This window comes from Dromiciops gliroides, chromosome 2 (assembly GCF_019393635.1).
Source record: "Dromiciops gliroides isolate mDroGli1 chromosome 2, mDroGli1.pri, whole genome shotgun sequence".
Classification (NCBI taxonomy): Eukaryota; Metazoa; Chordata; class Mammalia; order Microbiotheria; family Microbiotheriidae; genus Dromiciops; species Dromiciops gliroides.
Window position 1 is genome coordinate 360,140,750 of NC_057862.1, and position 19,123 is coordinate 360,159,872.

The following is a 19,123-nucleotide window of genomic DNA, read 5'->3' on the forward strand; positions in this document are numbered from 1 at the left end:
GTCTCTTACACAGTAACATGGCAACTGGGAATTTCACAAGCACAAATACTTTGGCAGGGAATGTCAGGCCAGAACAAGGCTACAGATGGCAAGCTTTTCCACTAATGCCCTCTAGTTTCCTGTGGATTATGGATGGCACCAAAATTCATTCTTATCACAGTCACCTGACACTTACTGGAAGTGCCAGCCTGAATTAGGGCAACTGCATAGCCATCATGGCAAACATCACAAAGGAAGCTATTGTAGATTACTCAGGCGGGTCCCTAGAGAGAGAGCTGTTGGAAAATGTACATGCTTCAAAAAGTCATTTCCTTCAACCATCTGGCTCATTCTATTTATAGTTTCCCTGTGACTGTGTTACATGTATGGTGCTTTGCACATGCTAAAAGGAAAGCGTCTCACCTGAGAGGTTTGAGTCCTGGTTCTGCCACGTACTGGTTATATGATACAAGGCACACACTTGCATTTATGGCAGATCATTTAACCCCTTTGAGAAGTGTCACTGCTCTGACCTTCAGTTTCCTTAACTGAAGATGAGGATAATTACCTACTTCATAGTACTGTCGAAGGGAAATCATTCTGTAAAACTTCAAGCTCTATAGAAATGGGAGTTATTACTTAAGTTATTAAAAGAAGCACTGATAAATAAATTAGACTGGGCAGATTTTTTTCTAGTGCTTTTAGGATAGAAGGTTTCCTAGACCAAGTTGATAGAAACCTAACTATGGAGCCATAGTTTAGTCTGCTAGGATCAAACTTGTAGTGTCAGAGCAGCAGAGAAACCCCAGACACTTATGTGGACAGAAGGGTAATGACCCAGAATCACTTACTTCAACTTCACTGCTAAGGGAATGGTGTAGAAGAAGACATTGATCTGAAATACGCAGACAAAGAAGAGGCTGAAGTGTTCAAACATTTCTGCAAAGAAGTACCAGAAGAGACCGATGTTTGGAGTCAGATCAGGAACAGAAAGTCTGTAATTTTTAAAAGAGAAAGAAAAGTTAAACATTATAAAGTACATGTGTGTGTATGTATATATGCGTGTGTATGTGTGTGTGTATGTGTGTGTATGTATGTGGTCAGCCGTAGCTTATTCCCCCATAGAATTTGAGCACCATTTAAGAACTCCGCTATTTCAGAGGACTACTATTGAAACATAGCATCCATCTCCTAACAAGAGAGCAAGGTGATAGACACAGGATGAAGACTGAGGCACACTTTTTTTGGACATGACCAATGAAGGCATTTGTTTTGCTTGATTATCTGTATTTGTTACAAGGGTTTTATTTTGTTTTGTTTTTTCTTTTTCTTTTCTGGAGAAAGGGGTGGGAGGTGAGAGGAAGAAGAAAATAAATGCTTGTTTTTTTTGTTTTTGTTTTTGCGGGGCAATGGGGGTTAAGTGACTTGCCCAGGGTCACACAGCTAGTAAGTGTCAAGTGTCTGAGGCCGGATTTGAACTCAGGTACTCCTGAATCCAGGGCCAGTGCTTTATCCACTGCGCCACCTAGCCGCCCCCAATAAATGCTTGTTAATTGAAAAAAAGAGTAAAATAAAAGTTACCAAAAATGTTAGGAAAAAAAAAAAGAGGTCAGAGAAGATAGTACCAGAGGGCCTAAACTTTAAAAATATATGGTAGAGAGGGATGGCTCACAAGAGTGCAATGATATTCACTCAATAGATGGAATACAATATTTGGAATCAGGAAGAATTGGGATAAAATCCTACCTCTGGCTCCTACTAGTTATATGACCTTCTGCAAAATACTTAGTCTCTTTGAGCCTCAGTTTCCTCATCTGAAAAAGGGGAAATAATAATACTTGCCTTTCCTCCTAAAATGGTTGTTATGAGGCTCAAATGAAATAATATTTATAAAAGTGTTTTGAAAAATGTAAAGCACAATAAAGATATTATGTTATTGTCATTAAGATTATGATGGCAGGGGCAGCAAGGTAGCACAGTGGATAAAGCACCGGCCCTGGATTCAGGAGGATCCGAGTTCAAATCTGACCTCAGACACCTGACACTTACTACCTGTGTGACCCTGGGCAAGTCACTTAACCCTCATGGCTCCGCCAAAATAAAAAAATTTTTTTTTAAAGATTATGATGGTATATGTTTTTGCCTAGAGAATAAGGATGGCATATTGGAAAGAAAATTAGATTTATAAGATAAGAAAAACCCATGTTTGAATCTTGCCTCTGGTACTTACTTTTTGTATGACCATGAGCAAGTCACTTAATGTTCCTAATCATCAAATTCTTCATCAGTAAAGATAGCAATACCTGTAGTACATACCTCCCAGGGTTATTGCAAGGCTCAAATAATATAATGGTTTTATCTTACCTAATTTTAAAAACTTTTATGATGTTAATAAAAATAAACTATTTACTTTTTTCTTTAAAAAATTCTTTGTTTGCCTAAAAAAATAAAAATTTAAAAAAAGGGGCAGCTAGATGGCGCAGTGGTTAAAGCACCGGCCCTGGATTCAGGAGTACCTGAGTTCAAATCCGACTTCAGACACTTGACACTTACTAGCTGTGTGACTGTGGGCAAGTCACTTAACCCCCACTGCCTAAAAAATAAAAAATAAAAAAATTCTTTGTTATATGGGATGGCTCTGTGGGAGAGGAAAAGAAAAACTGAAAACAAGAAAATTTAGACAAATGTATGAACTAGAGATATAAAAAATTTATTTTTTTAAAGTATATGAATACCAAGTACGGAATTGTCTTTCTATTAGAAAAGGAAATTAAAGTGCTGGAGAAACTATGTTTTAAATTAGGAAGAAAAAAGTTTTTCTTTAAAGGATAGAAGTGCTTTAAAGAGAATATAACGAAGGAAAAAAGTCTAAGTAGTCAAGGGGGGAAACCTAGACTTTCAGAAAGCTGGTAGGTATAATTCAATTCTAATCAAGGCACTTTACTAGGCAGGCACTGGGGATTCAAAGACAAAATAAAAAAATCCCTGACTTCAAGTTTACATTCCACTGGGAAATACAACATATGAAGAAGTAAGCACTATACATGGAAAATTTAGGAAGGAGAGCGCACTACCAACTGAAGACATCAAGGAAGGCTTCAGAGAGATTACACTGGGGCTAAGTAGCTAAAAAAAAGTCAAGAATTCTGAGGGGGATTAAGTAAGGAGGAAGCACATTCCAAAAATGAGGAGATTTTGGCAGGGGTTTTTTTGTTTGTTTTGTTTTGGGTTTTTTTGGGGCAATTTTTGCAAATGTACAGCAACAGGAGATGCCATGATAAGTTCAGGAAATAGCTAATATAGTACAATTTGGGTGGAACACAGAGTGAAAAAAATATGAATTAAGGCTGGAAAGGTGAAAGAAGGGGAAAGGGGCACTAGATTGTGGAGAGCTTGAAATGTCAACTCCAAAAAGTTTACATTTTATCCTTAGGCCAGGACGAGTCATTGAAGATTTCTGAGTCGAGGAAAACATAATCAAACCTTTACGTCAGGAAGTTTATTTTTTTGTTGTGTGAAGGATGGTTGGGGAAAAGTAGACTCAGGGAGACTAATTATGAGGCTATGACAGTAGTCTAGGCAAGAAATTATCAGAAAAAACCTAAACTAGGGTGGTGACAATATGAGTAGAGAGAAAGAAAAGCTACAAGCGATGCCTTAGAGTTAGAACTGATGAGCCCTGGCATCTAAATGCCTATGGAAGTGAAGCAGAGGAGAGAGCTGAAGATGACTGTGAAGTTACAAAGTGACTGGGAAGATGTGAGACCCTTGACAGAAGCAAAGACATATTGTTGGAGTGACAGGCCTAAAGGGGTTAAGATTGTAAGTTTAATTTTAGCTACACTAAGTTTGAGAAGCCTAAAGAACATACAGACGGGGATGTACAACAGGTAGTTGATACAGAACTGGAGTTCAAGAGAACAACTAGATCTAGAAATATCAATTTAGGAGTCATATAAGTTAATACTTAAACCCAGGGGAACAGATTAGATCACTAAGGTAGAAAAAACATGAACGAGCCCCAGGGCGGAGCCTTAGAGGATATCCATACCAAGGAAACAGACGATGATGAGCCACTAAAAGAAACTCAGAAGCAACAATCAAACAGGTAGGAAGAGAGCCAAGAGAGATTAGTGTCCCAAAAACCAAGGGACAGGACAATATACAGGAAGAGGGGATGGTCCATCAACAGTAGTATCAGGGGCAGCAAGGTGGCGCAGTAGATAAAGCACCAGCCCTGGATTCAGGAGGACCTGAGTTCAAATCCAGCCTCAGACACTTGACACTAGCTTTATGACCCTGGGCAAGTCACTTAACCCTCAATGGCCTGCAAAAAAACAAAAGCAAACAAACAAAAAAAACCCAGTAGTATCCAAAGCAGTAAAGATGTCAAATAGAATAAGGATTGAGAAAAGGTTACCAGTTTTAGCATTTAAGAGATAAACTTTAGGGGCAGCTAGGTGGCGCAGTGGATAGAGCACCTGCCCTGGAGTCAGGAGGACCTGAGTTCAAATCTGGCCTCAGACACTTGACACTTATTAGCTGTGTGACCCTGGGCAAGTCACTTAACCCCGATTGCCTCACCAAAAACAAAAACAAAAACAAAAAAAAAGAAGAAAAAAAAAAGAGATAAACTTTGAGAGCAGTTTCAAATGAGTAATAGCATTGGAAGCCAGACTAAAGTTAAGGTAGCAAAGGTAAACAATTCTTTCTTTGATCATGCAAGGATTAAAAGCTTAATGGGACATTAGAGGACATGCAGTACTATTTCCTCATTTTAAAGGCCTAGAAAAGTTAAGGAATTTGCTCAAGGCTACACAATAGACTACCACAAAGTGGCAGAGCTAGGATTTAAACCCAGGCCCTCTGACTTAAAAAAATCAGTGTTCTTTCCACAATCCTCTATTAGCACAGCACAGTTTGGCAGTGAAATGAAGGAAATATATTAAGATAATAGCTTGAGGAGATAGAAGGATGAAGTCAAAGTTTTTTAAAGGATGGGGGATAACTACTTTATAAGCAGCAGGGAGGAAAAAGAATGAATAAACAATGTGACACATTCCTGAAGGGGGGGTCAGGAGAAGATGGGATAAAGGATTCAGACAGAGGTCTCAGACTTGGCAAGGAGACGGGACATTTCTTCCTCAAAGACAGAGAAAGGAGAAGAGGAGGACTGAAGATACCAAGGAGTTCTGAGGCATGGAGTAAGGCAAATGAGGGAGCTTATATAGATGGCCTCTAATTTCTCAGTAAATTAGGGGATAAAGTTATGTCCTGAGAGGCAGGAGGGAGTTGGAAAGGCACTGGGAGTTTGAAGAGGGAGGAAAAGGTTTTGAACAACTTGTAAGAGGAGTATGTAGTCAATTACAGAAGAAAAAAAGTTTTGCAAAACAGTTAATGGAAGCCCAGTTGAAATTAGGTGACATGAATTTAGTGATCCAGTCACGATAATGCTATGACTTCCTCCAGTGGTATTATGCAGCTCAAGAGTACAAATGGAGAAGGTAAAGGGAGCAGAGGGCAAGGGTAATGCAGGTAGAATAACTCAGGGCTCAAGACTGGGAGGATATGAATGGCAGTAGGACAAGGGAGTAAAGAGAGGGTGATGATGTGTAGCCAAATTGATTATCTACAGGGTCAAGATTATTAAGGGGGGAAAGTGGTAGGGAAAGTATGACAGACTGTGAGAAAAGGTATAAGGGAATGGAGATCTTGATGAGGGGAAGGAGTTGCTTTAGAATGAGTGAGGGAGAAGAAAAGATGGGAGGATAGGAGATTATGATCATAAGAGTTTCAGAGTTCAAAATTCAGGAGGTATCAGTTATAGGGTTTGGGGCATCTAAGATATGATCATCCTTACAGGTAGTTCAGGTAGGGAGAAACTATAGGTCATGAGAGTTGAGAAGACTAAAGCACTGGGAGGCTAAGGTATTTGAGAGAACATCAACTTATATATATAAGTCTATAGGTATACGAAAGGTGTTGGGTTGAAGAGAAAAGCAGTGTGTCTGTGCTGAACTCTTTGAGAAATAGAATGATTTAGAGGCTAAAAGATCACAATAAGTATTTAGACTAAGAAGAGAGGTTACATTGAGTGAAAATGATAAAAAGAATATCTGGAAGTAGCAACGAGGATAAATAATATGTCAAATGTTCCTCTCAGCCCAGTGGGTCATGGAACATTAAAGAAGGAATGAACTGCCCTGAAAGAGCTGGTTAGAGATGAATATGAATAAAAGTTTGTTTAAAATTGATAGGGGCGCAGGCAGCTAGGTGGAGTAGTGGATAAAGCACCAGCCCTGGATTCAGGAGGACCTAAGTTCAAATCCAGCCTCAGACACTTGACACTTACTAGCTGTGTGACTCTGGGAAAGTCACTTAAACCCCATTGCCCTGCCTCCCCCCCCACAAAATGATATGGGCCTGTGTGACCCTGGGCAAGTCACAACCCCAATTGCCTCACCCCCCAAAAAAAGATAAGGATATCGGCATTTCTATATATTAGCAATAAAACTCAATAGCAAGAGACAGAAAGAGTAATTTCACTTAAAATACCTGTAGACAATATAAAATACTTGGGAGACAACCTGCCGAGACAAACCCAGGAACTATATGAACACAACTATAAAACACTTTTCACACAAATAAAGTCAGATCTAAATAATTGGAAAAATATTAACTGTTAATGGGGAGGCCAAGCCAAGATAATAAAAATGATCACTGTACCTAAATTCATCAATTTATTCAGTAACATACCAAACTATTTAAAAATTATTTTATAGAGCTAGAAAAAAAAATTCACCTGAAAGAAAAAAAGTTCAAGGATATCAAGGGAATAAATGGCAAAAAAATGTGAAAGAAGATGTTCTGACTGTACCAGAACTCAAACTGTATTATAAAATAGTAATTATCAAAACAATATCATACTGGCTAAGAAGTAGAGCGATGGATCAGTCAAATTCGATTAGGTATAAATTACATTATAGTAAGTGACCATAGCAATCTAGTATATGATAAACCCAAAGATCCAAGTTTTTCTAAAAGAAGATACATTGTTGTTAATCACTTGAAAAATATTCAAATTCACTAATAATCAAAAAGATTTATTTTTAAATAGCATAGAGATATTATACTCCACACCAATCAAAATGATAAAAATAATCAGAACTAAGAAAACCCAATTGTGATGGAGTTGTGAAATAGCAGGTACATACATGTATTCATTGCTAGGAGAACTGTCCATTACTAGAACGTTTTAGAAAATGACTCTATCCACTACCCCACAATTCTAATGTTAAGAATATATCTTGGGGGCGGCTAAGTGGCACAGTGGATAAAGCACCGGCCCTGGATTCAGGAGTACCTGAGTTCAAAACCGGCCTCAGACACTTGACACTTACCAGCTGTGTGACCCTGGGCAAAGTCACTTAACCCCCATTGCCCCGTAAAAAAAAATTTAAAAAAATAAATAAATAAATAAAAAAGAATATATCTTATATCCTGCTACTTTGCTAAAGGTGTTAACTGTTTCAAGTAATTTTTGAGTTGATTCTCTAGGATTCTGTAAGTATACCATTATATCATCTGCAAAGAGTGATAGTTTGGTTTCCTCCTTGCCTATTCTAATTCCTTCAATTCCTTTTTCTTCTCTGATGGCTAATGCTAACATTTCTAGCACAATATTGAATAACAGAGGTGATAATGGACATCCCTGTTTCACCCCTGATCTTACTGGAAAGCCTCATCTCACTCATCATCAGACCTAGAGGGTCTTGTGTGGGCTGATGATGAGTGAGATGAGCAGAACCAGAAGAACATCGTACACAGTATCATCAACATTGAGTGTTCATCTACTGTGATGGACTAGATTCTTCTCACCAGTGCAATGGTACAGGAGAAGGGGACTCATGATGGAAGGGGATCTCCAAATCCAGAAAAAAAAAAGAACCATGGAGTATAGATGCTGATTAAACCATACTATTTCTTTTGTTTTTGGTGCTGTTGTTTCTCTATTTTGAGGTTTTTCCTTATTGCTCTGATTCTTCTCTTATAACATGACTAATACAGAAATATGTTTAATGTTATTATATATATAACCTATATCAGATTGCCTGCTGTATAGGGGATGGGGGAGGGAGGGGAGGGAAGGAGAAAAATCTGAAATTGGAAAACTTGTATAAACAAATGTTGAGAACTATTTTTACATGTAACTGGAAAAAAAATACTTTTATCAGGAAAAAAAAAGTATATCATGGGCAGCTACATGGTGCAGTGGATATAGCACTGGCCCTGGATTCAGAATGACCTGAGTTCAAATCTGACCTCAGACACTTGACACTTACTAGCTGTGTGACCTTGGGCAAGTCACTTAACCCCAATTGCCTCACACCCCCCAAAAAAAAAGAGAGAGAGAAAAGCATTACTTGCATTTCAGTACTGAAATTAGAAGCAACAAAACAATTTAAAAGTCCAGCAATAGGAAAACAGCTAAATAAATTGTTATATACAAATGTAATATAATGTACAAGTGCAATTAAGTCTGACAAGTATAAGAAAAATAAAGAAACCTAGAAGAATGATTATGAAATAATACAAAGCAAAAAAAAAAAACCAACCCAAAAGAACAAACTGTGCACTAATTAATTATCATGGGGCAGCTAGGTGGCACAGTGGATAAAGCACCAGCCCTGGGGCAGCTAGGTGGCGCAGTAGATAGAGCACCGGCCCTGGAGTCAGGAGTACCTGAGTTCAAATGTGGAATCAGACACTTAACACTTACTAGCTGTGTGACCCTGGGCAAGTCACTTAACCCCAATTGCCTCACCAAAAAAAATTAATTAATTAATTAATTAAAAGTTTGAAAATAAATAAATAAATAAATAAAGCACCAGCCCTGGATTCAGGATGACCTGAGTTCAAATTCGGACTCAAGACACTTTGACACTAGCTATGTGACCCTGAGCAAGTCACTTAAACCCTCATTGCCATGCCAAAAAAAAAAAAAAACCCAAAAAACCCAACCTAATTAATTATCACTATATAAATATTAATTAGAAACTAACAAAGAAAAGTGATAAAAGTTGAAAAGGAATGACAGATTATGATATTTTGTGCATTGAGTTCATTTACTCGAATATCAATAACTGCCAAGCAAGCTTACTTGTTTGCAATAATGTTTAGCATTAAGTTTATAGTTGTCATTTTTTTTTAAATCATGGAAAATGGAAGAAGAGCCCCACAGGTAGAGTCAGAAAAATGTTGTCGCAATTTCTCCAAAAGGGAAAGGAATGTTATCTCCAAATTATAAACTGGTGAATCTGACTCTGACTCCTGAAAAAATTTTGGGCTACATTTATTAAGGTGTGCTTGTGAGTATTTGGAAAGGCCAATAGTATTTGCAAAGAACCCATATAGCTAGAGAAAGCCATGCCAAACTCACTTCATTTCCTTTTTTTTTTTTTTTTTGGTGGGGCAATGAGGGTTAAGTAACTTGCCCAAGGTCACACAGCTAGTAAGTGTCAAGTGTCTGAGGCTGGATTTGAACTCAGGTCCTCCTGAATCCAAGGCCAGTGCTTTATCCACTGAGCCATCTAGCTGCCCCCATTTCCTTTTTTTTAACAAGGTAACTAGTTTGGAAATCTAGAGGGGAATACTGTATACAGAGTAAACCTGGTTTTCAGAAAAACATTAAACAAAAGGTTTCATGCAATTCCTAGTGACAAGATGGAGAAATATGGTTTATATGACAAGAAAGTCTGGTAAAATTGGAATTGGTTAAATGAAGAAACCCAAAGGATAATCTTAAATGCCTCAATTTGGTCACATATAAAGGAAGTCCCTGGTGGAATGTTTCAGGAATCTGTCCTTGAAACTGGGATGTTAAACATTTGTATCAATGACTCAAAAAGATCTCCATGGGCTAGAAAAAGAAGATATTTAAATGGGGATAAATCTGAAGTTTTTCAATCCATTAAAAAAATCACTTAATTACAGAAAAGGATAGGCCATACAGCAGTTTAGGGATTTTGGTAGAGCACAAACTCAATACAAGTTAAAAGTTTAACAATAGCCCAAAAGAGCTAACGTGATTATCACAGGAAGAGGGCCTAGAACAAGGAACTAAATGATAATCCAGATGTACTGAACCCTGGTCAGATCACATCTAGAGTGCTGAGTTTAGTTCCAGGCTCCAAAAAGAACACTGTATTAAGAAGCTTTTAAGAAGGGCACTGGAAAACTAGAATGCCTCTAGATGAGGGCAATAAGAATGGTAAGAGGATGGAAATCCATGTCAAATGAGGATCAGCTGAACCAAATGGGAGGTGGCAGGCTGTAGTGGAAAAAGAACAAGATTTGGAATCAGAATACTTCAATTCCAATCCTGGCTCTGTAACTGTGTGTAACTACAGGCAAGTTACTTGACCTCTATGAGCCTCAGTTTTCCCACATATAACATGGGAATAATGGTATTTACATTACCAGCCTCACAAAGATCAAATGAGGATAAGAAAAATGAGCAACAGTTTTATAAAGGATTCTGGAACCATAAAGTGCTATATAAATGTTGAGTTATTAGATATTATTTCAGTGGAACACTGATATCTAGTACTTAGTTAAGCCAATTAAAGGTTCTAGGGTCTCTAGAATGTCCAAAGAGACTATCTGCCCTCTAACATTGTTATATAAAAGATATATTAGGCATCTTTGCACAGGCTGTCTTCTGTGATTCCTGTTAGACCACTTAAGCCAAATTAACATTCAAATCATTTCAATGAACTGTGGCTGTAATAACTTACATGAAGCCATAAACAGAAGGAATGAAATCCCAGGAGCTGAGCAGGAAGAATGAGAGGCAGATGATAACCACTAGGCTTCCTACGTACATCACAGTGTATTGTCCTGTGAAGACCCAAAAGGCTTTGCTTTGCAGTTTCACAGGAAGGTACTGCCGCTAAGGGAGAAGAACACAAAGAACAAGATTAGGGGAGGCAAAGCCAGAATATATGTCCCAGTTTTATCATCAAGTTATACCCCTGCCTAGCAAGCAAATAAGTAAAAAAAAAAAAATTACAAAGGGAAATGACAAGCTATCTTCTCAGTGTGACAAAAAGGGAGAGAAGACTGGATAGTGAGTCTTTTTAATCCAGGCTTTGCCCATGACTAGCTATGGAACTTCCTGGAAAGTTATTTCCTCTCTCTGGGCATAACTTTCCTCATGAGTACGGTGAGCTTAGTTGTAATGGATCAGCCCTCCAAACTGTGAGCCCATGGATGCTAGCTTTCCACATTAAGTAAAGGGTTTTCATGAGAAAATGTGAATATCAGAAATATTCTTCCTCTAAGATGTTAAGTATATAATCATGTATGTATTAAAAATGCCTGTGCAACTTCCTTCCTTTCTGTTAACAATCAATAAACCACAAACGTGTATAGTGACATATATTATCCATCCTAATCACTCTATTAGACAGTCATGCTGTGAATTCTTTTGAGGAAATATACTTTTTTGGGAAGTTTCTTCAGAAATGCCTATAAAACAAAACGTATCAATGAAAAGAAACACCCTTCTAGAACAATTTGTTTTTGTATAAAAGGCTGTTTCCTAATTTTTTTCCCCTCCGAAAATTTCCTGACACCCAATTTATAGGGGGAGAAAAGGAGCACATATAGTCCATGCCCAAAGGCCCCCAGAGACTGGAACTTATGGGTTCTAGTAAGATATTTTCAAGGCCAGATATATTTTTTGGCCAAATCAGTTTGGGGAAAACTAGAATAAATAGTGTCTAATGTCCCTTTTAGTTCTGACATTCTACATCCTGACATTCTTGGTTCTAATGTACTTTGAAACTCTGATTTTCTATAATTCTACTATTACCCAGTGGGAAACCCTAATTCCCGGACCCGTTCTCTACTATTCCTCCCATAGCTTTGGAAACTGAGCTTTCAAAGAATTTTCCTCCTTTAGGGACAGTTAATTTTCCCAAGGCAATGACATAGAATGTTTATCAAAGGGCAGTTGAGAGAGGGAGAAGGTAGAAGAGAGAAAAAATGGATTTTGTTAATTTTTAAAAATATATATTTTTTAAAGGACTATTTTTCTCCCCAGTTACAGACCAGAAGTCAGTTCATTCAAGAGGTTTAAAACTCCAAATGAACTTTATGACTAATGGCAGGGGCTACCAAAATCATAAGAGCAGCATCCAACAATTATACAGCATTTTACACTAATCTTCTCTCTGTCACTGTCCCATTTATCAGGCTAATTTCCCCCTTTGATGTGTGACTGGATTGTTTTTATTTCCTAACCCTGGGCCTAAATATCTGAAAAATGTTAGACTGAAAAAGGCCCAGCATGGTGACCTAGTGGCAGAAAGCAGGACCTTGAAAGGGGAAGTGATCTGTCCAAGGTCACAAAACAAATCAGGTGAAGACCTGGGAGAACAAAGGTCTCTTGAATCCCAATCCAGAGTTCTGTCCACTATAGTATTTTTCCCACAGCTGGAACAGTCTTTCTATTTCCTTATTTTGAGAAGAAAAAGGTACAGATCTTGGTAGAGGCCTAAAGAGGTCATGCTTCCATTTCAATCCCAAAATGGTTTTCTCACACATGTAGAATCTCCTACACTAAGATGCTTCAAACCTGAAGAGATAGGATGAGCTGCCAGGAGTCAAAGAACAGACTAAATAATGCTGGAGACTATGAATGGATTCAAGTTTTAGTGAGTAAATTTTAGAAGGCTAATCATTATATAACCAATCGTATGTGTATGTGTATATATGTGTGTGTGTGCACATATCCACACTTGCTGTTTATTATTTATTTATTAAAAGAAATTATTTACATGAGTTTGAGTGTTTACTCCTTAATTCCTGGACATTCTAAAAATCAAGTCTTATCCAACAATGATATTGTAATAGTTCACATTCCTTTATGCACTTCAGTTTAAAAATCACTTTTTTCACATAATCCTATGACATACAGTGCAAGTTGTATGAATGAAGGAAAAAAAGGTTCATATAGAGGAAAGTGATTTGCCCAAGATTACTCAGCCATTAAATGACAGAGCAGGGGGGCAGCTAGGTGGTGCAGTGGATAAAGCACCGGCCCTGGAGTCAGGAGTACCTGAGTTCAAATCCGACCTCAGACACTTGACACTTACAAGCTGTGTGACCCTGGGCAAGTCACTTAACCCCAATTGCCTCACCAAAAAAAAAAAAAAAAAAAAAAAGACAGAGCAGAGCTTGAATTCAAGTCTTCTGGCTCCAGACTGAGAGCCTGGTACTTTTCCCTTACTGCTCGATTTTATGTATACATAACTTTTACATCAGACTGAGGACTCCTGGAAAGCAGAGGCGGTGTTCCCCACACTTATCACAGGCACATAATAATCTCTTAATAAATGCATCCTGATTTGACTTGACTCAGACTGGCCCTATACCACATCATATAGTCACAATCCAAAGGAAATCATGAGTAGCACCAAACTTTCCCAGAAGAACTTAAGAACAAGCATTATTATACTTAAATTGAGCTATTGCTTTTAGCCAGTCAAGAGTTTACCTGGAGAAGATACAGCAGCCCTGGTACAAACAAGGTGATTGGATACAGAGACTGGTACGTTGCTAAGGCCAGAAAAATGGCACTAAGAAAGGCACTACCTGTGAGAAGCAAATAAACGTGGTGAATGATCCACCATGACAGATCAAGATTAGACTTGGCATGTATTTGTTAACATGGAATTTCCCATTATTGTTCAAATAATCAACCACCAAATAAGTGTCTTTTGGTCAGCAAGTAATTTTTCAAATGTAGAAAGAATTTAAAAGGAGTTGGTTTGGTTTTGGATATGAGAGGAAAAAAAAAGATAAACCCATACTTGTCCCCTTTAATAGCTCAAGATTCCCCAGGTACACTCCTTGTGAAACTTTTTAAAGGGAGATAAAATGTTGGTAGTCCCATAAATTTCAACCCACTGGTGTATGTTAAAGAAAGACTTATGGACCATTAACTTCTTATTGTTACATATTTAACAACCAGTCACAAAAACAAGCAATAAAAATGAACAACAGGTAACACTGCACAGAAAACCTCTGGCATTTAGAAAGGCAGTGCCAAATGAATTAACAAATAATATGTGGGCAGCTAGGTGGTGCAGTGGATAAAGCACTGGCCCTGGATTCAGGGGACCTGAGTTCAAACCCGAGCTTGACACTTACTAGCTGTGTGACCCTGGGCAAATCACTTAAACCCTCACTGCCCCACCAAAAAAAAAAAAAAAAAGAATGCTAACAAATAATATAAAAGCCAAGAAAATTATTTTATTCTTTGTCCCCTTCCAGATCTGTTTGAAATTCTTTCCTTCCTTCCCTCCCTCTCATGTAGTTTAATCAACCAACAAGCACTTATTAAGTGCCTACTGAGTGTCAGGCACTATGCTAAGCACAAGGGATATAAAGACAAATATGAAAGTCTCTGCCCTCAATGCCCTTATAGTGAGACAGGTAAGACAACACGTACATAAATCTGTCATGTCCATAATCTGTCAGGTGGGACAACATTGTGTGTATACACATATAAAAGGATATATGTATCTATAATATATACTACTATACATATATGCATACAAAATAAACACTAGGTAAATTTATGGGAAGGGGAGAGCCCTAAGAGCTGGGAGGGATCAGAAAAGGCTTTGTATATAAGTTGATCCTGAGCAGAGTTTTGAAGGAAATAAGAGAGCCTAAGAAGATGAAATAGGTGTGTACTCCAAGCACAGGGAATGCCAGTGCAAGGTACAGAGAAAGGACAGGGAATGCCATGTAGGAAAATCACCAAGACCAGTTTAGCTAGTCTAAAAAGTGTAGGAAGGGGCATAATGTATAATAGGTTTGGAAAGCAAGTTGGGGCCAGGATGGGGAGGACTTTAAACGCAAACAAAGGAGTTTATGTTGGGTCCTAGAGGCAACAGTGAGCCACTGGAGCTTACTGAACAGGGAAAGGACAGTATCACACCCATGCTTTAGGAAAATAATTTTTGCAGCTGTGTGGAGGAGGGATTAAGGAAGAAATAACTTAAGATGGAGGGAGACCAATCAGGGGTGAATGAAGTTGTCTAGGCAAGAAGTGATAAAGACTTAAACTAGTGTGGTGGCTACGTGAACAGGGAGAAGGGAAAGGTGTGAGATATGTTATGAAAGTAACTATAACAAGATTTAGCAACTAATTAGATATGTGAGGTGGAGAGTGAGAAATCAAAGATTATGCCAAGGATATGAACCTGGGTAACTAGAAGGATAGTGGTGCACTAAAAAGAAATATGAAAACTCAAAAGGATAGGTTTGGAGGGAAAGAACAAGAATTTATTTTGAGAAGCCATACAGCTGTCTACAATAGCTTTTTCTAGCAGTTCTTATTGAACAGTGTTTCCATTCCCCAGTGTTTTTAAAGCATGGGATTTTCAAATATTAACCATTCTGGGTTGTTTTGTTTGTTTGTTTGTTTTTAAAGTGGGGCAATGAGGGTTAAGTGACTTGCCCAGGGTCACACAGCTAGTTAAGTGTCCGAGGCTGGATTTGAAGTCAGGTACTCCTGAATCCAGGGCTGGTGCTTTATCCACTGCACCACCTAGCCACCTCCCATTCTGGGTTCTAATTCTTATGTTCCATTGATTTATTTCCCTACTCTTTATTTTTTATTTATTTTTTGTGTGTGGGGGGCAATGGGGGTTAAGTTGACTTGCCCAGGGTCACATAGCTAGTAAGTGTCAAGTGTCTGAGGCTGTATTTGAACTCAGGTACTCCTGAATCCAGGGCTGGTGCATTATCCACTGCGCCACCTAGCCACCCCCTTCCCTACTCTTTTTAAGTACTGAAATAATCAGATTAATTTGATGTATTTTTTAATTGATCCTGTTTACAGTTAATTGTTCTGTAACTAAGTCATAATTCTTTGTCTCTGAACTTAATTCAAAAATTTAGGTGATGTGTAATGAGTTAAATTTTAAGATCCAGTTTTCTTGTTAATAACCGTTCTATTCTTATGTCAAGGAAATATGTTACCCTTAAAGGATGGAGGTAGACACCAGGGACTCTGGTCTAGTATCTTTATACTACCAAGCCGCCCTTCAAGGATGTCCAGTTTGTTATCCGAAGAAGATTGCTTTACTATCTCTTTCTTTGTAGATGCAGCTGGACTCAAACAATGACCATTTCTATCAGAGGAGAGAAGGACGGGGGTTGTTGCTAATTCCCCCATTCCCAATTTCCATCCAATCATATTTCAATTTACCTTAATTTCAATCACAATGGTAACAAGGAGTTTTTTTTTAATAATTATTGTCTGATAATATATTTTAAGATTTGGTAGTGACAGTCTCCCTCATCAGTTTTCATTTTTATAGTAATATTTTTGTCTCTCTTTTTTAATACATGGATTTTATTACAGATTAATCTAATTCTATTAAATAAACTAATAGTATTTTGTTTGGCATCACAATAAATCTCAAGATTAGTTAGAAAAGTATTGATGTTTCTATATGTATTTGCCATAGGCACGATGATGAGGAATATCTCTCCATTAGAGAGATTCCTTGATTTATATCAGTCATCTCCACATCATTATCTATACTCTAATATATCTTGATAAAAACCAAATATCTGATCTAATTTATTGTTACAGTAAAGAATATTTCTCTATCAGATTTTCTTGCTTCTTAGTGGAGGTATGTATAAAATTGATACCTGTGGGTTTTTACAAACTTGAATCAAGCTTATCATCCCTGTAAATGGGAAGAAAAGTTACATCAAAGTGGCAAAGATGAAAAAAGACCAAAAGAGTCAATATTTGGGGGATTACAGAAATAAAGAGACACTAATACATTGTCTGTAAGTCGGTTGGAAATAATGTGAGAAAAGCCACTTAACTGTTCATACCGCAGTCATCTTCTTACTATATATATTCCCAAGGAAGTCACAGACAGAAAGATCCCATATATACTAAAATATTCAAAGGAGCACTTTTATGGTATCAAAAAGCTAGGAAATAACGCGAGGATCTATGGATCTGAAAATGGCTGAAGAAATCGTGGCATATGAATATAGTATGGTACAATGAAAAGGACGTTCTGGAATCTGAGAATCTGGGTTCATATCCTGGCTCCACCACTTACTATATGTGTGACCTTAGTCGAGCAAGACAGTTAACCTTTCTGGGCTTCAGTTTCCTCATCTGTAATATGAGAGGGTTAATATAGATGGAATCTGAGGTCCTTTCCAGTTCTAAATCTTTAATTCTATGAATATATTTAAATACAACTGCAACATAAAAACTATGACCATGAGGAATTTAGAGAAATACAGGAATACTTATATGAACTGATGCAGAAAGAAGCTGAACCAGGAAAATATATATTTATATAAATATATGTGTATACACACACATATACATACACAGTAACTACAAGAAATAACACCAATTAAAACAATACTAAAAGGCTGAGTCAGATTAATTATAATGATCAATCTCAATTCCAGAAAACAGATGATGAAATATGTTTCTTTTTTCAACTGAAAAAATAGGATGGTGGTTAGGGGGAAAGGAAGAAAGAGAATAGAATGGTGCAAATGTTATCAGATATGGTCATTTTGCCAGTTGGTTTTGTTTAACTGTTTTTCTTTATTAAAAGGGAAAGTTAAGGGGCAGCTAGGTGGCACAGTGGATAAAGCACCGGCCCTGGATTCAGGAGGACCTGAGTTCAAATTCAGCCTCAGACACTTGAAACTTACTAGCTGTGTGACCCTGGGCAAGTCACTTAACCCCAACTGCCTCACCAAAAAAAAAAAATGATAATAATATATTAGGGGGCAGCTAGGTGGCACAGTGGATAAAGCACCAGTCCTGGATTCAGGAAGATCTGAGTTCAAATTTGACCTCAGACACTTGACATTAATAGCTGTGTGACCCTGGGCAAGTCACTTAAACCTCACTGCCCGGCCCCTCTCCATAATTCATCAATGAAACATTTCTTCAGAAAAGAGACAATGAAATATATCTCCTCCTTCATGGAAGAAGATGGGGGACTATTAGGATAGAGTGTTGTACATTGTTCACATATGGTCTCTATCAAATTTGTTTACTTTTCTTTATCAAAAGGGAGAATACAATCTGAAGGAGGTATAAGAAATGACTATGAGGTAAAGATAAAAAGCATGAATAGACACAGACACACGCTATACCCCAAGAAAATCAAAGACAAAGACAAAGGTATACACCAAAAATGTATGTATAAAACAGTAACAATAGTATTTTTTTTTTGTTCCAACAAAAAGTGGAAGAAAAGCATATGCCTACTCATTAGGGAATACCTAAACAAATTAATGGTAGCACATGAATATAATAAATATAATGGAATACACCATAAGGAAAAATATGAAGTACAGAGAGAAGCACAGAAAGATTTACAAAAACTGATACAAAATGAAATAAGCAGAACTAGGAAAACAATATCTAGAGTGACTACATCAATGTAAATGGAAACAACAAAACAATCAAAACTGAATGCCATGAAATTATAATGACTAAGTTTCACCGCAAAGAAGAAATATAAGACGGCTTGTTTCCAGAAGTTGAGGAACTATAGGAATGCGTGTAATATCTAGCTCTTTCAATGTATTGGTTAGTTTTGCTGAATTTTTTCTTCTTTTTCAATTTTCATTCTTTGAAAGAGGAATGGGAGAGGAATACGTTGGGGAAAGCAGATAGTTTTAAATATACATGATGGCTACAACAACATAAATGGAAAGAATAACAAAATTAAACTGTGTAACTCTAATGATGTAGCCAAGCTTGGAAGAAGAGATGAAAAGAATATCCCTCTACTTTCGTAAGAGAGGTGAAAGCCTATGGATATGGAATGTTGTAGATGCTGTCAGATGTGGCTGATGTGTCAGCTGATTTTTCTTAAGAAGTTTTGTTTCTCTGTTACAAGGCTTCGAAGGCTTGCTGGATATGTTTATTTGGAAATGATAAGATATAAAAACAAAATATTTAAAGGAAATCAAAGGGTGAGGGATAATCTTTAATATAAGTTTTTGCAAAAGCCTGAAATAGTTTAAAACTGCACACTAATACTTTTGGAATCATGCT

At 37.4% G+C, this 19,123-nt stretch overlaps 1 protein-coding gene across 2 annotated transcripts in view; it reads right to left on the minus strand.

The window, feature by feature from the left end:
- Nucleotides 1–19,123, minus strand: part of PIGU (phosphatidylinositol glycan anchor biosynthesis class U) — a 101,264-nt gene that overhangs the window by 24,985 nt on the left and 57,156 nt on the right. For both annotated transcript variants that reach the window (XM_043982763.1, XM_043982764.1), the window contains 3 exons: nt 13,541–13,638; nt 10,776–10,930; nt 831–974 (listed from right to left, as the gene is read on the minus strand). In XM_043982763.1, the coding sequence (XP_043838698.1) occupies nt 831–974; nt 10,776–10,930; nt 13,541–13,638 (397 nt within the window). The remainder of the gene's footprint in view (nt 1–830; nt 975–10,775; nt 10,931–13,540; nt 13,639–19,123) is intronic.